Genomic DNA, 20912 nt, shown 5'->3' with positions numbered 1-20912 from the left:
ACATTTTTTTCACAGTAACGATTACCAACTATGTATTTCCCTCCATCATATTTCCTCCATTTATCCTATTTTCTCTCCTTTTATCCTATCCATTCTCAAAAGTGTTTTGCTCCTGATTTTTACCTCTCCCAAGCTGCCCTCCATTCTATCAGCTTCCCCCCCCCTCCCAATCCTTCCCTTCCTACTTTCCTGTGTGGTAAGATAAAGTTCTACCCAACTTATTCCCTCTTTGAGCCAATTATGATGAGAGTAAGGTTCATGTGCTCCCTTTCCCCATTTTCTCCTCCAGTGTAAATTCTCTTTCAGACCTCTTTTATGTGAGATAATTTATCCCATTCTACCTCTCCCTTTCCCCTTTTCCCAGTACATTCTTTCTCATCCTTTAATCTTATTTTTTTTAGATAATCATACCATCACATTCATACCTCTGCTTTCTGTCTATGTATACTCCTAACTGCCCTAATAACGAGAAAGTTTTTAGGAGTTATAAATATCATTTCCCCACATAGGAATATAAAGAGTTTAACCTTATCTAATTTAACCTTATGATTTCTCTTTCCTGCTTACCTTTTTATGTTTCTTTTGCATCTTATATCTGAAAGTCAAACTTTCTATTCAGCTCTGGTCTTTTAATCAGGAATGTTTGAAAGTCCTTTTTCATTGAATGTCCATTTTTCCCACCAAAAGATTATACTCACTTTTGCAGAGTAGATGATTCTTGGTTGTAATCCTAGCTCTTTTGCTCTTCAGAATATCATATTTCAAGCCCTCTGATCCTTTGATGTAGAAGCTGCTAAATCTTGTGTTATCCTGATTATGGATCCACAATATTTGAATTATTTCTTTTTGGGTGCTTGCAGTATTTTCTCCTTAATCTGGGAGGTCTGGAATTTGGCTACAATTCAATTTCTATTTTACTCTTTGGTTCTAGGATATCAGGGTAGTTTTCCCTGATAATTTCTTGAAAGATGATATCTAGGCTTTTTTTTTTATCATGACCTTCAGGTAGTCTAATAATTCTAAAATTATCTCTCCTGGATCTATTTTTCAGGTCAGTTGTTTTTCCAATGAGATATTTCACATTTTCTTCTTTTTTTATTCTTTCAATTTTGTTTGAGTGTTTCTTGATGTCTCATAAAGTCATTGGCTTCTACTTGCCCAATTCTAACTTTTAAGGAATTATTTTCATCAGTGAGTTTTTGTATCTCCTTTTCCATTTGGCCAGTTCTACTTTTCAAGGTATTCTCCTCATTAGATTTTTGTATATCTTTCTGTTTGGCCAGTCCTGCTTTTCAAGGCATTCTCTCATTGGATATTTGTGCCTCTTTTACCATTTGACCTACTTGGTTTTTAAGGTGTTATTTTCTTCATTATTTTTTGGTGTCTTTCCCAAGCTGTTGACTCTTTTTTCATGATTTTCTTGCATCACTCTCATTTCTCTTCCCATCTGCCTCTCTTACTTGATTTTTAAAAATCCTTTTTGAGCTCTTCCTTGGCCTGAGACACTTTGGATGCAGTAATTTTGACTTTGTGTCTTCTGAGTGGGATCTTCCTTGCCACCATAGTAACTTTCTCTGGTCAGAATATTTTTCTGTTCTTTGCTCATTTTCCAGCCCATTTCTTGACTTTTAACTCTATGCTAAAGTAGGGCTCTGCTTCTCAAGTGGAGGGGGCACCATTACAAGCATCAGGTTTTTTTGTGCAGCTGTTTTCAGAGATAATTCTGGGGACCTGTAAGTTTTTGGCTCTTCCAAGATGGCATGATCTAAGGAAAGGTGTGTTTACTACTCACCTATACTGTGCACTGGTTTGTGAATGACTACAGGCACTCTTTTCAACCCTGGAACTGTAACCATGGTCCCTGCTCCCCTGTGGCTGCAAGCTCTGCTATGCTACGGCTCATCCTCACACTCAGACTAAGACCAACGACTGCAACCCAGATCCTAGTATAGGCAGTACAACCAAGTCATGCCCCTGGTGCCAGCAAAGAGACCGCCTGTAAATCTTCTGCCCTATTGTCTGATCTCCTTACTGTCTGTGGGCTGAAAGGTCTGGAAACTGCCACTGATTAAGTTGCCCCGAGGCCTGTGCCTTCTTAACTGGAGCCTGGTCTATGCTGATACAGCCTGCACCGGACTGCATTCCTCTCTCACCATGGTGCAACAGACCTTTCCTGCCAACCTTCTGAGTTATCTTGGGCTGGAAAATTGTTTTATTTTGCCTTTTTGTGGGTTCTGCCACTCTAAAATTTGTTTAGAGTTATTATTTAAAGGTATTTAGAGAGGTTTGGGGGAGAGCTTAGATGAGTCCCTGCCTTTACTCTGCCACCTTCATTCTACCTCCCCCAATTGTAGATAAGGAGACAATCCATGGTTAAAGAAACCTTCATAGTTAAAAGTACAAGATATTGGAATTCTGTTTAACTTTGCATCAACAATAATTATAAATGTAAAATATATTTCTTTCTTATAAGTTTAATAGTATTTAATAATGCTAGTAGAAAAGACATTTAAACCAATGTAATACAAAATATAAATGCCAATGAAAATTTTAAAAGGATTATGGAATGGATTAAAAAGCAAAATCCTTAAAAATGTAATTTATAAGAATTTATAGGAAAAAAGATCCATATAAATTTAGATGAAAATTTTAATTTTAAATTATTCATGCCACTAATAACTCATAAAATAGACAAGGACATTATAAGTTTTTTTTTCTTTCTGAATGATAGTAAATTGTGTGTATACATGTATGTATACATGTATGTATTGTGTGTATGTGAGTATATACACACATACACTCAATTCTTCAGTATTGCAAGGTGAAATATAAATCTTAGTTAATTATTCATTTAATTCTTTATCTATAATAACACCAAGAGAAAGATAAATAACAAAGTTACCAAACCAAATGAAAACTAAACTAACTACAACTAAAAGTTATAGTGAGAGAATTCAATGAGAAAAACAAAGAATACATTTTTCCCCAAGTACATTTGGAATCTATACAAAAATCAACCATGTCCAAAACCCGAAGGAAATATTTTATGCACTACATTCATGCATCAAAAGGTAATAAAGTTAGTTGTAAATGATAATACTATGAATAAAAAACACAGGCTCAGGTGGAAACTAAAAATGATCTATTAAATGAAATTCCTCAATGAAAGAGGAAGTTTTTTAAAAATAGATTATATGAAATATAATCTCAGAATGTCTGGAATGTAGCCAAAGTTGTACCCAGAGGCAGACACATAGTTCAGAATAAGTAATTCATTTAGAAAGGGTAACTTAGAGTTGAATCTGCAATTTAAAAACTTATAAAAAGAGTAAGCCAATATACCAACATAAAATTTAAAAAAGAAATAATAAAAGTGGAGATTTGTAAGAGTGAAAATAAGCAAAGTAATAAAAGACCCCCAAAATTGATAAACAATTAACAAGTATAATTAAATAAAAAGACAGACAAAAGCCCAAATTATCAAAATGAGAAATGGGAAAGAGAAGAACAAGAGCAAAAGAAATTAAGAAAATTATTAGAGATTACTAATTTTACACAAAACTCAGTGCTAAAAAATTGGGAAATCTAAAATAAATGGCTAAATCATTTACCAAAATAATATTACTAAACATTAATGTTAACTTTTAAATTATCAAAATAATAACTAATGAATGTATTAATTTTTAAATGTTTAGCCTTTAAAAGTCTTGGAAAGAAATAAGACAAACCATTAAATATCTGTCATGAAAAAGAAAAAAAACCCACAATCAACAGGTGAATTCATAAGCAAATTTTGTCAAACAAATAACTCCTCTACTATCTCACATTCTTTCAAGTAAACATACACTTATATATAAACATATACCTATAACCAGGCAAATGTCAGACTGAAAAAGAAAATTTCATGCCAATATCATACATGAATATCTACAAAATTATTAGAATGTTAGTACTTTAAAAAATTATCCATTTTGATCAAATGAGATTTATAATTGGGATTCAAGTAAGGTTAAATAACAGGAGAGTGGTATAATGTATCAATAAGGAAAAAAGTTATAGTTACATCAGATAGAGGCCTTAATTTCTTTAAAAAATTATTTGTTTAAAAAACACAAATATAAGGAGAAAACATTTTCCTTAATATAGTAAAAACAAACACAAAAATAATTTGAAGTAATGAGTTCATATATTCAATGGAATAACATAAGAATTCCCATTATTATAATATTTATAAAGCAGGGCTACCTACTCTTTCTACTTCTTTCAATGTGATAATAGATGATAACATAGAGCAAGGCATGAAAAAGAAATTAAAGAAACATATTGGAAATGAAAATTAAAGTATCTTTATGTGCAAATGATGTAGTTGAATATTCAGAAGACCAACAACAAAAAGAATTTTTGAAGTTAATTACTTCAGCAGAGTAGTTCAGAATAAAATAAACCATGAAATCATTTGCATTTCTATATTCATCCCAACAAAAATCAAGAGAGACAAGACCACTTCTAATCTTGACAAAATTTATCTATTATTTGGACTTTAGCCTATCATGATGTACAAGTATGAAATGAAGCACTGAAAATAAAGTTTTCAGTGCTAGCTATATGCCTGCTCGGAATACAAATGGAAAAGCCAAGGCAGTCTCTACTCAAGGAGTTTGAAATCTAGTAGCAGGAGACAACAGGAAGTTTCAACTGCAAGTGATAGGGAAAGACCCAGTGAGCCTTAGGGTATAGGGGTAAAGCCAATATTAATACATATTCCTATGTGGAACCAATAAAGTGACAACTTCACAATGATTTTGTCAAATATTAAAGAGCTCAACATATAGAAAGATATCCTCCCAGTCTTGGTCAGGCCAAGAATACATGGGAAAGGGCAAATGGTCAATTTTTTTCCAACATTTTTAATATAATTAAAGTAATAAGTACATAAGCACTGATTAATATAGTCAGTGTAAGGTGGATGAAGTTTTAATGTGTAACTATGATATGTTATACCTGACATAATCTTTATCAAGTACCAACACCTCTCTGAGTCACAGAATCAGTTACTCAGTGGGTTCAGAAAGTAACCCCAAAATAGTAAGTAAAGAAATTTTCTTAACTTCATAACATTGTAATCAACCATCATTTACATTTTATATGGGGGTGAAATAAAAGCAGTCCTTTACTCAGCATATGCTTTGTTAACTTGGATGGTTGTAGAGTAGGCAGGACATCTATGGAAAACTGTACACTAGCTGTTTTCTATCTATAGTCTAAGGTTTCCCAAATCCAATTCTAGGTTGAGTCACTACAAGTGAAAGAGGGAGTGATTTGGGAGATAGCCTAGAGTTCAGTATGGTGGGCCATGGGTTATAATAGTATGTTCAATGACTGAAGAAAGGCTGATTAAATTGTGGTTAATTAATGAACAGTATTATGGTATCATAGAAATGAAAAAAGTAGAGAATTCCAAGGGAAAGTATGACAAGTAGGCAAAAGGAGGTCAACAGAACCAGATGAATAGCAGACATTGACAACAACTCTACAAGGGAAAAAAAAAGAAAACTCAGTTTTCTAACTATACAGATGGAGTGTTAAGAGCATGCAAAGGGTGTTCACTTTTGCGTTTAGTTTAATGTTGCTAAAATTGTACAATTTTGTTTTCTCTAGTTTAGATATAAAAGGTTTGGGGGTTTGGTTGGAGGTTTTTCCATGTTTGGTTTAGTTGTTTTAATTTCCATTTGTTATAAATATTCTTGTAGTAATAAAAAAATTTAAACAAAAACAATTTTTAAAATGGTTCACTGAAATAGGAATAGGGAAACCTAGTTCTGAATATTGATTCCTCTACTTACTCAGTGTGTGGCCTAGGGCCAGTCTCTTCCTTTCCCTGGGTCTCAGTTTCTTTATCTCTTAAAGAGGAGAGGACTGGATTGGATGACTTGAGGTCTCTTCCTAATCTGACATGATGAGTTCCTTTAAGTAGGTGCAAGTTCAAAGAGATTCAAATGAAATACAGCAACTCTAGCTCCACTTTGTCTCAAGGTTTGGTGTCAGGGGAGGAAGGGAAGGGGTCATCAGTTGACATCATCAGCATCCTTAAGCTATTACAATTCTTTGGTCTGAAGAACATACTAGAACTGTCCTCCCACTGAGGAAGCAGCGAGGCCAGGCTCAGCACATCCCTGGGAGCGGGAGAGCCATAGGGCCCGACTCAGGAAGAGAGATAGTGGAACCTTTTCCAGGGTGGAAGGCCCCAGTTACGTCATACAGTATCCTTCCTGTCAGATACTGCCTCTGGGTAGTATTGCCAGGTGTCCAGAGGTCTCCTCTCAGAACAGGGATTGGAGGAAATCCATTCTCTGTCTTGCTCCCTACAGTGCCCACCTCCCACACTTCTCTCTCTGACACTGTGGCCAAACTAAGCCTTTCCTTAGCTTCTCAGCAGAGATAATGTCCTTAGATTTAAGGACTCTGAGTCAACAGAGGAAGGAAGGGTCCTGGTTTCATAACAAGCTTTTGCTTCTTTCTACAACTGAAAGTATGACATAGTGGAGAGAGCCATGGCCTTGAAGTCATGAGACTTGAGCTTCAGGTCCATCTCTGACACTCCTTAGTGACTTTGGACAAATCACTTCCCATAGTCACAATGTTAGGCTATGGCATAGTGTCGAAAGCGCTGGATATTGAGTCAGGTGTCATTATTACATTTAAATCCCACCTTGGACACTTGCTAGCTGTGTGACCCTGGGCAAGTCATTTAACCTTGGTCTGCCTCAGTTTCCTTATCTGTAAAATAGGGATAATAATAGGTCGTGTTTCCCAGGGTTTCTGTGATAATCAAATAAGATATTTGTGAAGCATTTTATAAACTTTAAAGTCCTAATTAAATGTTAGGTATTATTAAACTTCCCTATATAATCCTATGTATCCTCATCTGTAAAGTACTAGTACACTTACTGACTTCATAAAGGTCTTTATTCAGTTCTGACATTTCTATATCCAAACCTGGCACATAGAGTTTAAAAAAAAATCTTCCCTTTTTGATTCATATGAAAATATCAAGAAATACACATTTTTCTGCCTAAAATGCTTTCTGAACTTCTTCCTTTAAGCAAGTGTGTAAAAGGTCAATTACAAAAAACTAAGGCCTTGGGGAAATGGATTAAGTGTGATAACCAAAATTAGAACAAAGAGAAGCTCTTGTCTAGTTAAGATCTTTGCATTACTCCCCTTCAAATGATTGACCCTATGACCCTTTCCATTCAGAAAGAATGATATACTGATCACCAGGAGGAGCCTCTCTCAGTCCTAGAAGTCTACGGTCTAGCAAGGAATTTTAACTGATTATCACAGTTGTCTTAATAGAAGATTAAATGACTGGTATTCTAGAACGTTAACTCAAAACTGTACTTTAACAGATTGTGACCTTTTCTTTGTTCAAGATTCATATATGTATTTTTCTAATTTTATGCCACAAAATTGTCTTGGGGTAGAGAGATGTCCTGGGAAAGGGGATGGGGGAAATCTGAGATGACTATGCTAGTTGGGACATTTCTCCCTCTAAACTAAAAATGCTTCTATTTAGAATGTTAAATAAATTTTTAAAAAATTTCTAACAGACTTATACCAAAATTCAGAGTGTACAGTTATCCCTTTTACATTGTGACTTTCCCTATCACAGTTTTGATATATTGTGAGTTGGCATAAGAAATTAAATGGGAATTTTGGGGGAGTTTTGTGGAAGTCGCAGAAGACAGAGAAAGGCCAACAGATGACACAGAAAAAGTTTAGATACTCAGAAATGCATAAAATATATGTATAGTATTAGATAATGTCAAGAAAAAAGGAAATCTGCAAAGCCAGAAGACTTCTTTGGTAATGAAGGGAGGGCCAAAAAATTTTACACAGATTTTCCAGATTGTGAGGGTGCTATGCCCCTAACCCCCATGATGTGGAAGGCATAACTGTAGTATTAATATTTTTTTCTTCAGCAGATCAAATGAAAGGTTGGCATGATGGAAAGACTATTTCACCAGGAATCAGGAGGATTCTGTTTAAGTCATTTCTAGCTCAAATGCCTTCTCATCTAATGTATCTTCAGCTCTTAAATTCTGTGTACCATGATCTAAGGTGTCTTCCATGTGTAACATTCTATGACTTCCAGCTCTAATGTTCTATGTGCTATGTTCTAGTGTACCCTTTAACTTCACCATTCTATGTTTGAAGGTGCCTTCTAGCTCTGGTATTCTATGTTCTAATGTATTTTGTGGTTTGATGTTCTTTGTTCTGTGTTCTATTTTAAGGTACCTGCTAGTTGTAGCATTCTGTATTCTAAGGTGTTTTTTACTTCTAATATTCAGGGATTTTTCTACCTCCTTTTTCTCGTTTTTCATTCTTACAAGAGGTGTGAAATGCTCATGGATTTTTCATTTGCTGTGTCAGAAGAGAGAATACTAAAGTCCTTCCCTCAAATGAAGAGCTTTTTCAAGGGCTTCATGATTGAACTCAAAGAAAAAAATTGGTTCTTCCAAGCCCTCCATCTGTGTTCCCGAGAAGAGGAGATGTTAATAATGATTTTTCATGTATGCCTCCTATGTTATGTTATTTTTGCCTTTCCTACAGATGGTTCGAGCCCACCCAACTCCATTGAGGATTGTTACTATGAGGACGCAGATAGCAGCTACCCCATGACCAGGATTAATGGGGAACAGAAGAATTCTTGTAAGTGCTAATGTTTTAAAAGTCCCTCAGTTACCTAAAATGTGGAGATCATCATATCCAGAACTGCATTTGTGGTGCATAATCTCCATAACTGCAAAAGGCCTATTCTATAAAATTGAACAGTCACTGATTAAGCACCTACTCTGTTCAGAGCCCAGCTCTAGGTCCAGCTCCAGAAAGTCTTCCCTGGTCCCTCTAGCTTAAAGTCAGTCACTCAGTAAGCATTTATTAAGAACCTACTATATGCCAGGCACTGTGGTAAATGCTGGGGATAGAAAGACAGACAAAAGACAGTCTCTGCCCTCAAGAAGCTCACAATCTAAGAAAGAAGACAACAAACAAATGACTTTACAAACAAGCTATATCTAAAATAAATAGGAACTAATTAATGCTGGGAAGGCACTAAGAATTAAGAGGGATTGGGAAAGTCTTCCTGTAAAAGGTGGGATTTTAGCTGGTACTCGAAGCTAGCCAGGGAAGCCAGTAGGCTGAGATGAGAAGGGAGAGCGATCCAGGCACTGGAGACAGCTAGAGAAAATGTCCAGACCCAAGAGAAAAAGTGTCTTGTTTGAGGAACACTAAAGAGACCGGTGTCACTGGATCAAACAGTTACATGGAGGGTGATGGAGAGAGGCGCAAGCTGTAAGAAGGTAGGGGTGGGGGCTATGTTATAAAGAGCTTCGAACACCAAAGAGGATTTTGTATTTATTGTTAGAGGTGATAAGGGAATCAGTGGACTTAGTTGGACCTACAACTTCAGGAAAGTCACTTTGGTGACTGAATGGAAGATGGACTGGAATGAGGAGTCTTGTGGAAGGCTGACTCACCCTCAGGCTATTCCAATAGTCCAGGTATAAGGAGATGAGAGCCAGGGTTGTATCAGAGGAGAGAAGGGAATATATTTGAGACATGTTGCATAGGTGAAAATCAACAGGTCTGGGTGACAGATTGAATCTGGAGTTTCAATCTCTCCTATTCACTTACCATGTTCTGACTCTATGGCATTTTTCAGAATGCTTCTCTTTACTGCAAAGCTATGACCTTCATTAGGATAGTGACCATATCTTATTCACCATGTTAAGAAGAATGCCTTGCACATGGTAGCAGTTTAATAAATCTTAATCCTCATCATGTAAGGTGAAAGAAATGAGGCTGAATGTGGCCTGATGTTAGGCAGATTAGTCCCCCTCTCTGAAGGAATCTTCTCCAGCTATAAGATGGCCAAGTAGATGGGACTGAAATAATAATGTAAGGTTTCTCCTAGATTTAGCATTCCATGCTGTGATGTCCTTTCTAGCTTCCACATGCAATATTCTTTATTCAGTTCTGACATTTCTGTATCAAAACCCAAGACTCAGTTTTATCATCAGTAAAATGGAAATAATACTTGCATTGTCTACCATATAAGATTACAGTGAGGATAGCATTTTGCAAATCTGAAAGTATTGTTATCAATGAGATCCATCATTTTTTGTTGTTATCATAGTCTTTGTTCTAAGGTCCCTTCCAGTTCTATAATTCTGTGTTTATGATTCTAGGCCCAACATCTCTTGATCCAAACCTCCACATTCTGCCCAGCAGCCCCCCAGTCCTGCACCTTTGATCGCTTGAGAGCAGGATCTGTTTTTCTTTTCTTATTTCTGTCTCTGAAGTTTACACAGTGCCTGGCACATAGCAGGCACTTAATAAATGTTTATTGAATTGAAGTTAAAGAGCCAAGTACTTCCCCGGTCTGAGCTGATACCAAGAGTAACTCAGAATTTTGCTTCATCCAGATAATGACTCAGATGCCATGAGCAGCTCTTATGAATCTTATGATGATGAAGAAGAGGATGGGAAAGGGCAGCAGTTAACCCACCAGTGGCCCTCAGAGGAAGCCTCCATACACCTGGTGAAAGACTGCAGAATCTGTGCCTTCCTGCTACGGAAAAAGCGCTTTGGCCAGTGGGCCAAGCAACTGACTCTTATCAGGGACAACCAGCTGTTGGTGAGATAAAGTGATTTTGCATGTGTGTGTATGGGTGATGTGTGTGTGTACATGTTTGTGTATATATACATAAATATATGGCTTGTGTTGGGGACACATGCATGCATGTGCCCATGAACGAAGAGCGCAAGTCATGGAATCTCTGCTCTGACACTTCATGTGGCCGTCTGGTCACACTCGGTCACACTCTCTCTACCTTACCTTCTTCATCTGCAAAACAGGGATAGTAATACTTGTCTTACTCACCTCATAAGACTTTTGTGAGAAGTGCTCTGTCACCATAAATGCCATAGAAATGAAAATCCTTATTACAGCTGTGCTTCTAAAGATCTATTTCATTGGGTTTGATGTTGTCTTTACCGTTATAAATTGTCATCTTTGAGCTGCTTTAGCTCAGAGCTCAACTTGTGGTCTGAATTTTTTTTTCGATATTTTGATAACTGTATTTCAGCACACTTGGTTTCTTTGGTAATCCTATGTTTTACTTTATTCATTCAAAGACATTCTGAGAAGGGGGTCCGGAGGCTTCACCAGACTGCCACAAGTCCATGACACAAAACAAGGCTAAGAAACTCTGCTTTAGTTAAAATAATAAAGTCATTTCCTGATGGCCAGACCTTTTCTCTATTCTGTTAGTAAGCTGAGTCCCAGATGACTGTCCCACATAATCCATCACTGGGCTCATCCTCAAATTCTTCCCAGTATGGTAAAACCTATGAGAACCTGGGATCCCTCTGCTATCCTTCAAGAATACAGGTTCTCATCATACATTGATGAGGCATGTGAGGAAGATCTAATTCATGGAACTATCAATATTTTTATTTGCAATAAGTCCTCTTTTGTTCCTCATGCTTCACTGTAGCATAGACAAGATCCTGGGTTTTCCAAGGTTATACCAGTGGAATGTAAGCTCTGGCAGGTCCTTCCCAAGCTCAAAAGCCATTAGAAATGGCCTTGGCAATGCACTGTGCGTATCTTGTCCAAGGACTAGCTCAGCTAAATGTGGAAAGGCTCATCACCAAAAGGTTGGCTATTAGATGATACAGTCTTTCGTTCTGGCAGCTGATGAAGCAAATAAAAATACAAAATGGCCCTCAGTTCTGGGTATCCCCTCTTCTGTTTCCATAGCAACATAGCTATGTCTCCCATAGCATAGAGAACAGAAAAGGGGGCAGCTTTTAGACTATTTACAAATAGGGATTTAACTGTTTATAATCTGAACTTGTGATCTTCGTCCAAATGCTAGATTTTCATGGTATCGAGTAATATTGTTAAGCTATATGTGGTATAAAGGAAAGAGGTAATGGGGTCCTTGTCTAAGGTCGGTAGAACTGGTGTTGCTATGTGTGATGATCCTGCCTGGATGGGATTGAGCTGCATTGGACAAATTAGCTACCAAGTGTACATTAGTCCCTGGAGGGGTTAGGATGGGGGTGAGGGGTGTCCCTGGAGTCCTGAGCTATGCTTGGGCTCCCAGCTACAATCTCTCTCTCTCTGAGTAGCTACTGGGGAGCCAATGTGTAGTGAGCCTGCTCTTCCTGTCACTTTAATATATGACAATGTCCCTGAAAGCATGCTATACCTCTTTGTTTCTCCCTCTCTGCTTCTATTTCTTTCTTACTTTCTCTCTCCTTTCTCTTTTTCCTCTCCCTCCACCCTCACTCTCTCTCCCTCACTATCTCTTCCCCCTTCTTCCTTCTTTCTCTCTGTTCTCTGTCTCTCCAGTGTTACAAAAACTCCAAGGACCATCAGCCCCACCTGAAGCTGGCCCTGGGCGTCTGTAATGTCATTTATGTGCCCGGGGATGGACGTCGCAAGAAGCATGAGCTACGCTTCTCTCTGGGTGGTACAGAGGCCCTAGTTCTGGCTGTGCAGAGCAAGGAACAAGCTGAAGAGTGGCTGAAGGTAGGAACACTAGTCTTGTTTTCTCAGGCTGAGCTACCTCAATTCCCTAAAGGGGGGTAGGGTGGTGTCTCTCAAGCATGTTTGGATTTCTCAGACTCTGAATTGGCAATCAGACCCAGATCAGGAATTAGCCTGATTCACACAGCCATGACATACAACTCAGGTCATTTCATGATCCTTACTGGGAGAAGAGAGAGGAATTCTCTGGAAGTATTGAAAGACTCTGGGAGTGTTAGGAATCGGACCGTGCTGGACGTCTAATAAAATCATAGAATGTTAGAGTGTGAAGGAATCTTAGAACATAGAACTTCAGCAGAAAGATACTTTAGAGCATAGGATATAAAATCTGGAAGGGGACCTTAGAACATAGAATTTTGAAACTAGAAGGCAACTGAGAGGTTATTTAGTCAGAGTTCCTCATTTTATAGAGAAGGCCAAGGAGACTGATTGACTTGCCTGAGTTCATATAACTAGTTAAAGGCGGAGCCAGAAATGAAATCCCAGTGTCCTGATTTTCATTTCACTACTCTGCCAGTACTTCCCAGGACCCCAGAGGGAGGTGACTGTGGCTCTCCCTCCTCTTATGGTCCTATTAAGACACTGGAACTTAGAGCTACTTCTCTTTTAGGCTTTCTGTGGTAATCTGTTCACTGGATATTTGGTTTCTCCTCTTTACTTTCTTTGTCCTGGGAGTAAAAGGGAGCTGAGTTGGATGATCTGTGAGGTTGCTTCCAGTTCTAATATCCTGTGATTTTATAGAAGCCTAGACTTAATGAAGCTGAGCAAGACAGCTCTTCTCCTTGGGCCTCAGTTTTGTCCTTGGTGAGATGAAGAGGTTGTATTAGATGAGTTCTGAGGTCCCTCTCAGTCCTAGATTTCCATGAGACTAGCATGGGGCACTAGAAAGACTCCCAAAGTGAGAGGCAGGTGAGACCTGACTTCTAGTTCCTAAATTATCACTAAACTGGCCGAGAAACCTTGAGCCAACCACTTCTCTCTGAGCTCCAGTTTCCTCCTTTATGAAAATGAGTTGATAATTCCTGCCCTGCCTACCTTGGTATTGTGAAAATCAAATGAGACAATGTGTGTGAAAGCTCTTTTAAACTGTATATGCATGTAAGAGATGATTATATTAAACCATCTGTTTCACAAGGCCTCTTGCAAAGAGAACCAGTACCACTCAAAATCCTTCCAGTTGGGGCATCCTTCTCTCCATCCCTTCCCCCTACATTTATTTTTAGAAAAGATGAGAATGTTTCATGCGTATTCTGGTCCTTTCCACAGGTTATCAAAGAGGTGAGCAAGTCTAATGGTGGAGCAGATGGAACCGAGGAGCCCAAGTCCCCAGTTTTACAGTGCAAACTAGACCTAGACAAGGTAGAGTCTCTTTTTGGGTGTCCCCTAGCCCTCCAAGGAAGTTCATTGCTTGAAACAAGAGTGACTTTATTCATTGATTCAGCTATCAAATATTTGCCAGTTGCTCAAAATGTACAAGTAACTGTTTATTCTGAAGGGGATACAAAGATATAGCATCATCAGATTTTGAAATGAAAAGGGCCCTCAGAAATCAGCTGTTCCAATGCCCTGTTTTTACAGATGAACACATCAAAGGCAATAAAGGCTAAATAATTTGTCTACACTCTCAAAAATAGTAAGTAGCAGATCCAGGGATCAGATCTGGGACACTTGACTCCAATCTAGTGCTCATTTCACTAAGCCATGCTGCCTTGATTTATTTTTAAATTTAATTTTTATTCTGAATTTAATAGTATGTGTGCATGTGTCTATGCCTGTGTATATTTATTTCCTTATTTGTTTGTAGTTTCCATAGTAGATTGCGTGGGTTACTTATGGAGCTCTTAGACTAGTAGTGGTGAATAGGGCATGAATACAAATGCCTGTAAGGAGCATAAGAAAGATAGAACTATGAGAATTCAGTGGAGGAAAAGATTCACTTTTGTATGGGGGGATCAGAAGAGATTTCCCAGTGGTGACACTGGAGTTGGGCCTTAAAGGATGAGATCTTTGGGGTTTTTATTTTTCCTTCTTGATATTAATTTATCTTTTTTCAATTAATTAACAATTATTTATTTTTCTCCCATCCCATTCTACCCTGGGGTGGGGGGGGAGTGGGGGCAGGAGGGGGAGAAAGCTTGTAACAAATATACATTGTGAAGAAAAACTGATTCTCCCATTGACCATTTCCAAACATGTGTCTCCTTCTACTTACATAGTTCATCCCCTCTCTGTCAGAAGGTGGGTAGCATTCTTCCTCCTCATTAGTCCTCTCTTGCGCTGATCAGAGTTCACAAGACTTGATGAATTTAATTTGCTCCTCTGGAAATGAGGAGGTGGAGAAAGGGATAGATAACATACTGGGTAACACAATTAAGATCCAAAAGGACATGTAGAAGCTGGGAAGCTGTGCCAGAGCTAATAGATGAAATGCAATAAAGATAAAATATAAAGGCCTACATTTGAGTTGGAAATAAATCAATTACACATCCTATTCTTTTTTTGGGGGGGGGGGGAACCACTCTATTAGCAAGGTTTTTTTGCTTTGTTTTTGATATAAAGTCTACATTTTCCTCTATAACTTCTTCTCATTGCTCCGGGGCCAGGCAGAAAAGTATAATCTCACTTCCATATAAATCATCATGAACTGCTGTATTTGGTGTGTATGTGTATTTATGTATGCATGTGTGTGTGTGTGTGTGTGTGTGTGTGTATACATGCCCTCTAGTGGCTAACCTTTTGGTTATAGCATTGAGCTATTCTATGAGGAAAAATCATTTCCCCCCTCGCTGAGCTTCAGTTTCTTCCTTCTTAAAAGAGAATTGATAGTTGCCTACCTACCTCATAGGATTATTATGAGGAAAGTACTTTGCATACCTTTCAAGATTAGTCCTCAGATGTGAGACCAGGGTCCATCAGTGGATCCATACTCAAAACCTTTCCATCTTTGTAGGTCCTGGGAGAGCTTGGGGTTTTCTAATAGGATGTGAGAACTGACCATCATGTGAGCATGACGATGAAAGCAGGACTCTTCAGTGTGGGGGGAGATGAGAGGATGAGGAGTGAATATACTTAGGAAGATGGCACAGTTGAGAGAATGGATACCTCGCCCATGTCCCGACTGTTTTCTCTTCTTGCAGAGATTATCCCCAGACAAACAGACGTCAGACTCTGACAGCATCAGCACGGGAGAAGGCTATTCAACCAATAGTCGCCGTGAGCCAGGGGACTCTGGTGAGAGCCTCACTCTTCCCCCGACCAGGGGGTAGATCCCTAGAACTTCCTCAAAGCAGCCCCATGGAAGGGTGTGTGTGTGTGTGTATGTGTGTGTGTGTGTGTGTGTGTGTGTGTGTGTGTGTGTGTGTGTGTCTTGGGTCAGGGAGTGGTCATGTCTCTTAGTGTGTGTGGTGTGTTTGTGTGTGTGTGTGTGTGTGTTTGTGTGTGTATATTGGAGTTATCTATTCACAAGAAAGTTTTAAGCACCCATACACACTGTATGCAACTGCAGTTGTTGATAGAGCAGAGCCCTATACATGCTCAAGTGTGTCCTAGATCAGCCCTTCTCTGAATCCCCTTGAAGCTAAGTGGGGGCTGTGGGACCCAAGAATGCAGTACCAGGAGAGGGTCCGCAGTCTCCTCCCATCAAATAGCTGTGGCAAGGTCATGCAAGCAGTGGCTTTGAATCAAAGGACCTGAGCTTGAACCCCTACTATCTGGGCCACCTTGGACAAGCTACTTAGCTGTCTAAGCTTCAGTTTTCTACTCTAAAATGGGGGTGGGGTGGGGTGGGGGAAGAATCTTTCTGGTACTTTCTCCATAGAGCCTTTCTTAGCTCCCCCAAACCAGATGTGAAGTCTCCTTTTAACTCCCATAGCATGCCTCTTTTCTGTCTCTTATGGCCCTTACCCCATTGAGTCCAGCACTATAGACATTCTCGTACGTGGCTCATCTCCCCTGTTAGACCAAGGGCTCCCTCTACGGCTCTTACTGAACAGGAGGAATGTTGATGGGAGTCGTACTTTTGCTTGGAGTTGAACTAGGTTACTGAAGTCCCTTGTAGCTCTGAGATTCTGCCACTGAAATGTGTATGTCAGAAAGTCACTGGATTGATCCTTCTACATCCTGGAGAGCCTTAAAAATTATCAATTACAACAACTTACTGTAGCAGTCTTTATTCTGCAAAGCAGTCTTCCATACATTATCTCCTATTGATCACATTTGTAACTTAAATAATCTTGGGAAACTCACTCGTTTCATTAAACAGGGCAGTCTTGTTGTTACTGCCTCAGTTTCCTCATCTGTAAAATGAAGATAATAGAGGCACCTGCCTGAGGAAGAAACAGAATATAATCATTGCAAAGCGCTTAGCACAGTGCCTGGTGCACAACAGTAAGCACTTTATAAATGTTAGCAATTACCGGTGGTACTATTATACACGGCTGTTAGGTAACAGACCAGGGATAGAGTGCCAGAAACAAAGTCAGAAAGGCCTGAATGTGAATTCTACCTTAAATATTTATTAGCTTAAACTCTCACAGCCTCAGTTTCCTCAACTGTAAAATGGGGTTGTTGTACTAACTTACAGAAAGCACTTTGAAAGCCTTGAAAGTACTGCTGTGTAAATGTTATTTTTATTATTAGATAAGAAAACTGAAGCCATTAAGTGACTTTATTACAAGGCAAGTTAATTACTGAATTTTAGAGGTGAAAAGGACCCCAGAGAACCTCTATTCCAAATCTATTCCCAATTCCCAGGATCAGGAAGGATAATAAGCAGGATAAGGGTGAGGCTCTGGAATTCTGGGAACAGGTTTCTCCACCCTCCTCATCCCTCTGTTTCTGTGATAGGGAGGGGCAAGAAGAGCAGCCTGGCAGAGCTGAAGGGCTCTGTCAGCCGTGCCGCCGGCCGGAAGATCAACCGCATCATTAGCTTCTCCAAGAAGAAGTCACAGACCGAAGATGCACAGATTTCCCCAGCGGAAGAAGGGGTCCCATGCTGTGGTTGGTATTGGAGTCTATAGGGACTGCAGTATTGCTACACCGAGCCCAGACAGTGATGCTGACTCTTGGAGATGAAGGGCTTGTAGTGGACATTTAGTCTAACCTCCTAGAGAGGGCTTGAATTGTCTTGTCTCCTACACAGTGCAGGATGTCTCAGTTCAGTTCAGGAAATGTTTATTAAGGCATTGTTGTATGCAAGGCAATGGGAGGGTGGAGGGGGGGGAGGGGTGGCAATACAAAGGCAACAAGAGGAAGCAGTGTGACACAGTAGAATAAGCAGTGAGTTTGGAGGGTCACCTGGAAGTGATTCTGCCACTTACTACCTTGTGTGACTTTGGGCAAATCACTTAATCTCTCTGGGCCTCAGTTTCCTCACTTGTAAAATAAGGGAGTTGGACTACATTTAAAGGCCATTTCATCTTTATCTCTCTGAAACAAACCTTGCCCTTGAGGAGCTTACATCCACTTGGGAGGATGCAACATATACACAAATAAGTGTAGTATGAAGAAAATTGAGAAAGAAGAGAACACTAACAAGGTGGGGGATCCAGGAAAGTTTGATGGAGGAAGTGGGAGCTGCACTGAGCTGTGATGGTAAACAAGGTTTCTGAGATCTCATTCCAGGTTAGAGGACAGTGTTTGGGAATCACAGAGATAGGAGATGGACAGCTAAGTTGACAGAAGAGTTAATCATTTGGTTTAGCTAAAAATTTGTAAAGAAGAAGAATATAAGTTAAGGATGGAAAAGTAAGTAGCAATCAGATTGCTGAAGGTCTTCAATGTTAGGGAAAGGAATTCAGATTTTGATCTAGAAGTAGTGGGGAGTCATTGAAGGTTTCTGAGGAGAAGAGTGATATGGTCAGAACCGTGCCTTAGGAAAATTCTTTTGGAAGCTCTGGAAGATGGATTGGAAAAGGGAGAGACTAGAAGAAGAGAGACCAATTAAGAGGCCATTAGTCCATTCAAGAGGGTGGGTGGTGGCCATGTGGGTAGAGAGAAGAAGACAGGTATAAGAGAAGTTACAGAGACCAAGACTTAGTTTAGTAACTGACTGAATACGTTAGGGTAAGGAAGAGAAAAGAGTTAAGAATGAACTCAGTGTTGTGTCTGAGGTCCTATCCATCCCTTAGCACTAAGTATGTGTCTGAATTCCCAATCTTTTTGGCTCCATGTATGCTGTCTGAAGCCCTGGGATGGCCAGCACCGTGTCATTTCTTTCACTCCTCCTTGGGTGACCTTCCCCTCTTTCAGGGAACTTCCCTGAGCTTGCTTTACTGTAGATGAAAGGGGAACAGTCTGCACTACTTGTCCTATCACTTCTCAACAGGAGACACCATAAGAGTTGAGCTAAGGGGTCATGTTCTACGATCCCTTCCAGCTCTAACATTCTAACATTAGTTCAAAGCAAGAAGAAGAGCTCTTGATTATTTCTCTTGGTTATGTCAATTTTCCTAGTTTTGCTTACTTTACCTAGTAGCTGGTCATAAAGTCTTTCCATCCTTTCTGAATTCTTCATATTCATCATTTCTTACCACCCAGTGATAAACCATTACATTAATGCATCACAACTTGTTTAGCCATTCCTCAATCAATGTGCATCTACTTTGCTTCCAGTTCTCTGCCATCTTGGTTATTATCAGTTTTGAAAAATCATCCACAGATGGGTGTGATGCCCCAGTCTGCCCCCCGAGCTCTTCCTCCTTTCTTTCACCTGTGATCCCAGTCCTGGTGGTCCTGGTGTCTGGTGATAGAAGCATAAAGAGGGGCATGGAGCAGTAGTCCTGTGTCATCACAGGGACTCATGCAGCTCCTCCTTATTCCCAGCCAGATAGGATGCCTTGAGGGCTTTCCTAGCCCCGAAATTCTAAGACGTTGTGGTCCTGTGATTGAAATGTAAATCATTAAGAAATCACAAATTTTCTACTTCTCCATCCATGCAGGTTACTTGAACGTTTTGGGGAGCCAGTGCTGGAAGGAACGCTGGTGTCGCCTCAAGGGCAACACATTATATTTCCACAAGGATCGCACAGACCTTCGGACCCATGTGAATGCCATCATCCTTCAGGGCTGTGAGGTTGTGCCAGGCTTTGGCCCCAAGCACCCATTTGCTTTCCGGATTCTTCGCGGCTGGCAGGAGGTCTCTATTTTGGAGGTAACAGCAAAATCCCTGAAATGTTCTATGTGGCTTAGAGACTTGGAAAGAGCCATGCTTTTAAGGTTTTCCCTAAAAGAAGAGATAAACATGAGTTATTATATATTACATACCACACAATCCATTAGTAAGTCCCTTCTCTTCTTTCTGTCTTTATTTCTCTATAATTCAAGGATGTTTTCTTCTCCTTCTTAATAAGCTAAGACATGGTGAGGTGAGTGTCCCGAGTGCCCCTAGAAACCTGTAGAATTCCTGACTCAGGCTATTAGAGTTGGGAAAAACCAGTTGGAAATACAAAACCTAGAATGTCAGAGCAGGAAGAGACTTTAGAATGTTAGGACTTTAGAACTTAGAACATCAGAACATAGCATGCCAAAGCTAGGAGGGACCATAGAATTGTGCCTAAAGGAGCCGGAAAGGACCATGGCATGTAGAATGCCAAGGCAGAATTCCTGGCAGAAAATCCTGCCTAGAGAAACGGTATAACTACCCAGATTCATTCACTTATCACTTGAATGAGCCTCTCTGTCTTTTGTCAAGGACTTTAAGGGTGGAGAGGTCTTTAGGTGGTCTGGGGCCTTGAGAAGGGAGGGACACATTTATTAAGTGCCTACTGTGTACCAGGCACTATACTAAGCACTTTATATATGTTATCTCACTTTATCCTCATAACAACCCTATGAGGTAGGTGCTGTCAGTATTCTCATTTTACAGTTGAAGAAACTGACTTACCTAGGGTCACACAGCCACTAAGTATCTACAGCCGCATTTGAATTCAGGTCTTTCTGACTCCATGCCCAACATTCTATCTACGGTACCACCTAGCTGCCTAGAGATTCTGCTACCAAGCCTCGGCTTTAGGACAGTATTGATGTCCTTGAAAGGCAATGTGGTGTAGTGGATTGGGGGCTGGCCTTGAAGTCATGATAATTTGGGTTCAAAGCTTACCGTACAAGCTTACTAGCTATGTGACCCAGGTCACTTAATCTATATATACACTTAATCTATACAAATCCAATTTCTTCTTCTTTTAAGATGGAGACAGTAATGGCACCTACCTAATAGAATTGTCAGGATCAAATGAAGTCATTTACATCAAGCGCTTTGCAAACCTTAACTATGTAAATGTGAGCTAGTACC

The 20912-nt window shown here is 39.6% G+C and overlaps 1 protein-coding gene across 1 annotated transcript in view; it reads left to right on the top strand.

The window, feature by feature from the left end:
- AFAP1L1 (actin filament associated protein 1 like 1) overlaps positions 1-20912 on the top strand; it is an 83520-nt gene that overhangs the window by 42243 nt on the left and 20365 nt on the right. The window contains exons 8-14 of the mRNA XM_036749758.1: positions 8614-8712; positions 10488-10699; positions 12425-12604; positions 13889-13981; positions 15760-15853; positions 17468-17620; positions 19561-19772. Of these exons, the coding sequence (XP_036605653.1) occupies positions 8614-8712; positions 10488-10699; positions 12425-12604; positions 13889-13981; positions 15760-15853; positions 17468-17620; positions 19561-19772 (1043 nt within the window). The remainder of the gene's footprint in view (positions 1-8613; positions 8713-10487; positions 10700-12424; positions 12605-13888; positions 13982-15759; positions 15854-17467; positions 17621-19560; positions 19773-20912) is intronic.

Source organism: Trichosurus vulpecula, chromosome 3, assembly GCF_011100635.1.
Source record: "Trichosurus vulpecula isolate mTriVul1 chromosome 3, mTriVul1.pri, whole genome shotgun sequence".
Lineage (NCBI taxonomy): Eukaryota > Metazoa > Chordata > Mammalia > Diprotodontia > Phalangeridae > Trichosurus > Trichosurus vulpecula.
The sequence above is the reverse complement of the archived record's forward strand: the minus strand, read 5'-3'. Positions and strand labels throughout refer to the sequence as shown.